The 5,989-nt window shown below is 26.1% G+C and overlaps 2 protein-coding genes across 6 annotated transcripts in view; one reads left to right on the top strand and one right to left on the bottom strand.

The window, feature by feature from the left end:
- Positions 1–761, top strand: part of LOC126900125 (exonuclease 1) — a 6,168-nt gene extending 5,407 nt beyond the window's left edge. For all 4 annotated transcript variants that reach the window (XM_050675630.1, XM_050675627.1, XM_050675632.1 and 1 more), the window contains one exon: positions 559–761. In XM_050675630.1, the coding sequence (XP_050531587.1) occupies positions 559–583 (25 nt within the window). In that variant the 3' untranslated portion in view covers positions 584–761. The remainder of the gene's footprint in view (positions 1–558) is intronic.
- Positions 762–1,633: 872 nt separating this feature from the next.
- On the bottom strand, positions 1,634–5,120 carry LOC126893518 (gastrula zinc finger protein XlCGF57.1-like). Of its 2 annotated transcripts, none has more exons than XM_050663812.1 (6): positions 4,781–5,120; positions 4,219–4,672; positions 3,908–4,141; positions 3,720–3,851; positions 3,361–3,647; positions 1,634–3,292 (listed from the first exon to the last, which is right to left on the bottom strand). In XM_050663812.1, the coding sequence occupies exons 1-6, from the start codon at positions 4,789–4,791 to the stop codon at positions 2,722–2,724; spliced, it is 1,689 nt and encodes a 562-aa protein (XP_050519769.1). In that variant the 5' UTR covers positions 4,792–5,120; the 3' UTR covers positions 1,634–2,721. The 2 variants fall into 2 exon arrangements, with proteins under 2 accessions (XP_050519769.1, XP_050519770.1); XM_050663813.1 differs by having other exon boundaries at positions 4,777–5,119.
- Positions 5,121–5,989: the final 869 nt, after the last annotated feature.

The raw sequence follows: 5,989 nt of genomic DNA, 5'->3' as shown, positions 1-5,989 counted from the left end.
TGTCATTTTGAATCCCATAATGTGGGCAAGTAAAGGGTCAGATTTCTACAAAAAATATACAAAACAATAGGTAAATACCTCATATATCTATAAAAAAAATTTTATTGACTTGTTTATTTTTAAAAAAGAGAACGAGAGAAATTTTTTCAATTTTTGAGGATAATGTCTTTGACTAGATACTATTTATGATCTTTTGACGTATCGTTAAAAGAAATCAGCTTGTTGAGAGCTGAGAAAAAGTGGTAACAGACAAAAAAAACAAATTATAGTAATAAATACCTTCTCAGCTTTGCATCAAAGCTAAAAAGTCTAAAACAATGTTTGAAACTATTTTCCCTAAAATCCACATAATAAAGCAAACATTATTTTTACTATGTTCAATCCATTTTTGTTTATTGTCAATAACACTAATAGTCATATTTAAATATATTATATTATATCTTACTATTTTCTCTAGATTTAATTTTGATGCGCAAATTTTTGTTTAAAATAACATTGCTGTATTAATATTTTGTGCTAGTATTTATTTAATAAATTTTGAATTTTGTTTTTGTATAGAACTGCTGATCAATTGAAACCTTAATAAATAAAATGACTTACTAATTTTTCAAGACTGACTTAGATTTACCACCTCCAAATGGTAATTGATGAATTTGATCAATTATTTTCCAATATTTTTTGTTAAAATAATTTTAGTTTTACTTGATATTTATAATTTAATTATGTACAAAAATATATTACATTGATTTTTTTTTAATTTATCCAATTTATTACTTTAATTAATCCACTTTTTTATTTGTTAATATTATAACTAATCTTTAGTATGATCAGTATAAAATTAACTATCCCTTTAAACTCATCCTATGTATAACAGTTTGTATTTTTTATAATGACAAATAACATTTCTACTGCTTTAGTGTTATTAAATTACAATATACTTAATGATACCTATTACTTTCTTTTCATATTGAATGAAAAATATTTAGTAATTCTTTTCTTTATTTTAATGAGGTCCTATAAGTGCATGATACAGTAATTTAATTCATTCTCTTGTTACCAGCACTGTAGATCTATTTCTTAATACTATTAAATTTAAGTGTCTGAAAAATCTGAAGAAGGCAAGAATTGAAATTGAATTATTAAAATAAATCCTTATACCTAACATGAGAACAACAAACATTTTTTTTTTAAATATCTAAGTACATTATTACAGCAACAACCAGAAAGGGAATATGACCCCTCTTAAAAAATGATTCTTTAATTATAATTGTTTAGGTTTATCAAATTCCTTATAGATATCTTATCTTTTAAAAAAAAATAATCTTTTCACTATAAAAATGTTTTGGTTTCACCCAGTGTTGTTTTACTAATGATGACAAAATATTAATTATATACAAAGGCTGTACCTATTATATAAAACCAAAGTCATTTGACAGGTAAAAAAATTTACAATAATGCTGATTTATATAGTACACTTAGCAATGATATTGCTAGTTACCAGTACTAAATTATTCAAAAGCTGGTGACAAAAACAAAATTCCATACTCTAAAATAAATCAAAGGGATAACTTGTTTAAATCATTTTATTTACTTCAATCATATTGTAGTGATTTTTTTTTTTTGACTAAATAAATATAAAGTATACTTAAACTATATTTATACATTACATACGTAGAATATTCACTATATACATTATTTTTAATGGTACGAGTAAAAAAAATGATATCTTACATTAGTATTAATCCAATATATGCAATAACTAATCATAATTAAAAAGGTTTATTATACTTGTGTTTCCATGTATTTTTTTTGGGAAAGAAAGGCACAAAAAGTTACTGAATTTCTCTTTGGTTATGTAGCTGAGAAGATTTAGTAACAATGGTGTGATGCATATTATGGAAAAATAAGTTATCACACCATTTATGCCACTCACAATAAAAAGATCTCTTATTTTAAATTACACGCATTTTAAAACAACCAATTTAACACAATAACATTCAAAATATTTAATGATGAGTTACCTTAGTAAATATAATCTAGTAGGTCTACATATAATTTGATTAAATTAGAAAAAAATCACAAAATTTACAAAGTCGTAGCAAGTAATAATATTGTACTTTAAATACAAAGATATTTTTTCTAGAAATTAGAAAGATAAAGTTAAGAAGTGTTATACAAGTCAACAGATTTTATCTTATAAATTATTTCATAGTTATATATTGCTGGTTAGTAAAAATCAACTGTAAAGTTAACATTCATTTTTTAATTTGTGGAAAATATAATAATTTTTTGATAAAATCTCTATAATTAAAATGTTTAAACTTTTAAAATTAATAAAAACAATGGTATTATTATCAAATAGTAAGACAAATAAATAAGGGTTACTTAATGGAAGCACACATCCTAGTGATTATTTTACTCATTTTTTTTATCTACAGAGGCATTTTAATAAAAATTACACGACAACAACTAAAATAATGCATGAAAATTATTTTTTAAAAGTAACACCTGATAAAAAAATTTAGTAATTAGATTTTTAAAATATACTTAATGCATTTTAAGCCCTTTATAAAAAACTATAAAAATTTTAAAAATGTACATCCAATTAATTTGGTATATCAGGAACCCCATTCTACTTTTAATTACAATTAAACTAATAATTTTTACTTGCAATTAAGACTATAAAATAGTGACTTTAAAGATTAAAATAGGAAAAAAGTATTAAGACCCAGAATGAGCTTCGCTAGGATGCCTCAAAAGTTGAGCTTGACTACTTGATGATTGAATATGCCTGATAGGCTGTAAACCTAAAATTGTTGTGTGAATAGGAGTTGATTGTAGGCTAACTTGTTCAGTCTGTATATGTTGAATTGATTGCACAGCAGTAGTTGTTGCAGTACGACTTCTTGATGGTGGTGGATCCATGTGTTGCCTTTCATGAAGAACTAGATGATTTTTTTGCATGAAACTTTTACCACATTTTTGGCATGCAAATGGTTTTTCTTTACAAGTAGCATTTGGATACTTAACATGATGTTGTTGTAAGCCATGTTTTTGAGTAAAACCACGACCACAATCTCCACAATAATGAGATTTCTTGTTGACTACTCCTGATTGATGTTGAGCTTGATGATGGTTTTGTACATTGTTAATACCATTAGATACACCTTGGACACTTTGTTTCAAAGTAGCAGCTAGACTACAAATATCTGATAAGAAACTGTGATCACCAATATGTAATCTCATATGAAGTGCAAGACCTTCATCACTAGCAAAAGTTTCACCACATTCCCTAGAAAAAATGTTTCAAGTCAATTACTATTTTATATTAAGATAGAAATAATAATGTAAATTAAATACCGGCATGCTTTGCTAGCAGTTGCTGTATAAGGGGATCTATGAACAGGGGTTGATGAATTTAATCCACAATTTCTAACATGAACTAGCAGAGTGCGTCTTTGCAAAAATTCTTTTCCACAAGCTGGGCATGATTCAGGAACACGACCATGTTGACGTTCATGATTAACCAATTCAAATTTACGCAAAAATGCTGCTCCACAATCAGGACATACAAATGGTTGTGTACCTCCATGAAATCTTGAGTGCATGACTAGATGTTCTTCCCTAGAGAATGTTTCTCCACATACCTATTATGTACATTTGTCAATAATCAAAAGTAAAATATTTAATCAGCAAAAGTTCTTTTTGATGTTACTTACAGAACAAGAATAAGGACGTTCACCAGAATGAAACTTGATATGAGTAGTCAAATGACGTTTCTGTGGAAATCTACGCCGACATTCAGGACATTCAAATGGTCGATCTCGGGTATGAACTCGTTCATGGCTTACCTATAATTTCATAAATAATTAATAATAGATTAAATAAAATTTATTCTAATACCAACCAAATGATGTTTTAAAGTAAAACTTTTATTACATTCTAAACATTTATAAGGACGTTCAGAACTATGAAGGAGAAGATGTGTGCTTAAACAATGTTTTAATGCAAATGTTTTTCCACATTCAGGACAAATATGTGGACGTTCACCAGTATGGCCTCTCATATGAGTAGACAAATGATGTTTCATCAAAAATGTTTTTCCACACTCTTCACAACCGTGAGGACGTGCTTTGGGTACCTAAATTTATTATACATTTTTTTTATAAAAATATTATATACTTCAACAATTTCTAAAACAAAGCTTGTAATATTTACTTGTAAATTTGGTTTGATATCTACGCTGGAACTTGAATCGTGATTAACAAGTGCAGCAACTACTTGTTGTTGCTGCTGCTGTTGTTGTTGCTGTTGCTGCTGTTGATGATGAGTATTTAAATTTGGATTACTAGTTTTTCTAGTAAAATATTCTCCGTCTGTTGTGGATAACTGAATAGGCGGTGCCAAAAAATGTCTAGCCTCTTCGTTCATAAAAAACATGCTTCGAAACATGAGATTGTTGTTCATTGTTGTCACGTCATTCTGATAATTTTTGTTGGTGCTAAACCAAATATTTTTGACCGTTTTTAATTGTTTTTTAATGTTTAATTTTGGATCTATTGAATTAACGGTAGCTAAAGAAGTTGATGGTGAAGAACAAGAATTTTCAAATTCAAGTCGTTCAGTCAGATGGCTTGTTACCAATTTAATTGGCTGAAGATTATCATTACATCTAAAAAAAGCAAACAAATAGAAAAGACAATTACAAAACAAACAATCAATACAATAAATTTAACTACATAAATAACAATTGTTTAAGACAAAAGTTTAACTTACATACTTTTTTAACATTAACTAGCTAAGCCGGTATAATAATGTCTCAAATAAATTTTTAAAAAGACATTGATTATTGATACACCAAATATTGTTAACGATGAATAAATATCAATTTTTTAAGACAAAAGTGTATGCACTTATAACATGAATACATGGTATAATTGTTGAATAAAACTATTCAATGTAGCTACCATGTAAACTTTTTGAGGAAATCAATAGAACCAATAAAAAAATTTAATTTGTTTTATATGGTAAACAATAAAAGCGTCAATGACATCTTGTGTTGTGTTTGATAACATTCCGCCATTTTAATTGTGTAGGTGAATCGACGGTGGGTCATATAATGATTACAAAAAAAAATATGGTTTAAGTAAAAAGGTATATTTCTAAAGCAGACTGTGTCATGAAAGAACTAAATAAATATTGTATGCTAAATTATTAAATATTTCTACATACACTGTCTTTTAACACTATACTACTAACGCCATCTATTTATTAAAAAATACTCATATTATTCTTAGTAACTTAATGAAATAAAAAATAATCATACACTTTTTTAGGGGAATCAAAATAATGAATTTTTTAAATTAAAAATTTAATTATAATAAGATTGATCATTTGTAGCTAATATTATTAAATTTATTTGAGCTTCAGTTTGATTTATATTTGATTATAAGTTTAAAAATAAAACAATTCAATTACCCTAATTAGTAAAATCAAACCATCGCCCACTGCAAATATATTAATATAAATTTTACGAATTTTGTGAAGCTCCATAACCAATGCAGCTCAAACAAGAGTATAGATCTTTGGTTTTATTTCTAAAATTATGTCAATCCGAGGTCTTCTAATATACTTTAATAATTAAGTATACAAATAGAAAGAAATAATTTTTAATGCATTAAAATACAATGTCAAAATTTAAAGAAGTACTTAAATGCGTAATTATCACCTGTTTCAAAACTATCATTGTTAACTTGAATCATATTATCAAAATTCATTCTAATTTATTCATTCCTCTAGTTTTTTAATGCTTTAATATTTAAAAAAAATAATTGAAATTTAAACAGTCATACTTAATATGCTAAGAAACGATTTTCTAAAATCTACAGATATATCTGGTTGGGTTAAGTAATACGTCCAATAATATTTTTATTTACCATAAAATTTGTTCATTTCATCAATTTTATTTACTTTTTTAACAAAAAAATTT

Source organism: Daktulosphaira vitifoliae, unplaced genomic scaffold (genome assembly GCF_025091365.1).
Source record: "Daktulosphaira vitifoliae isolate Bord-2020 unplaced genomic scaffold, ASM2509136v1 Scaffold_1, whole genome shotgun sequence".
NCBI lineage: Eukaryota > Metazoa > Arthropoda > Insecta > Hemiptera > Phylloxeridae > Daktulosphaira > Daktulosphaira vitifoliae.
This window is presented reverse-complemented; position numbering and strand designations above follow the sequence as displayed.

Coding starts and splice junctions, on each gene's coding strand:
- LOC126893518 (XM_050663812.1), bottom strand. Junction 3,852..3,907: donor TTACTTTAAAACATCATTTG/GTTGGTATTAGA, acceptor ATGAAATTATAG/GTAAGCCATGAACGAGTTCA. Junction 3,648..3,719: donor AACGTCCTTATTCTTGTTCT/GTAAGTAACATC, acceptor TGTACATAATAG/GTATGTGGAGAAACATTCTC.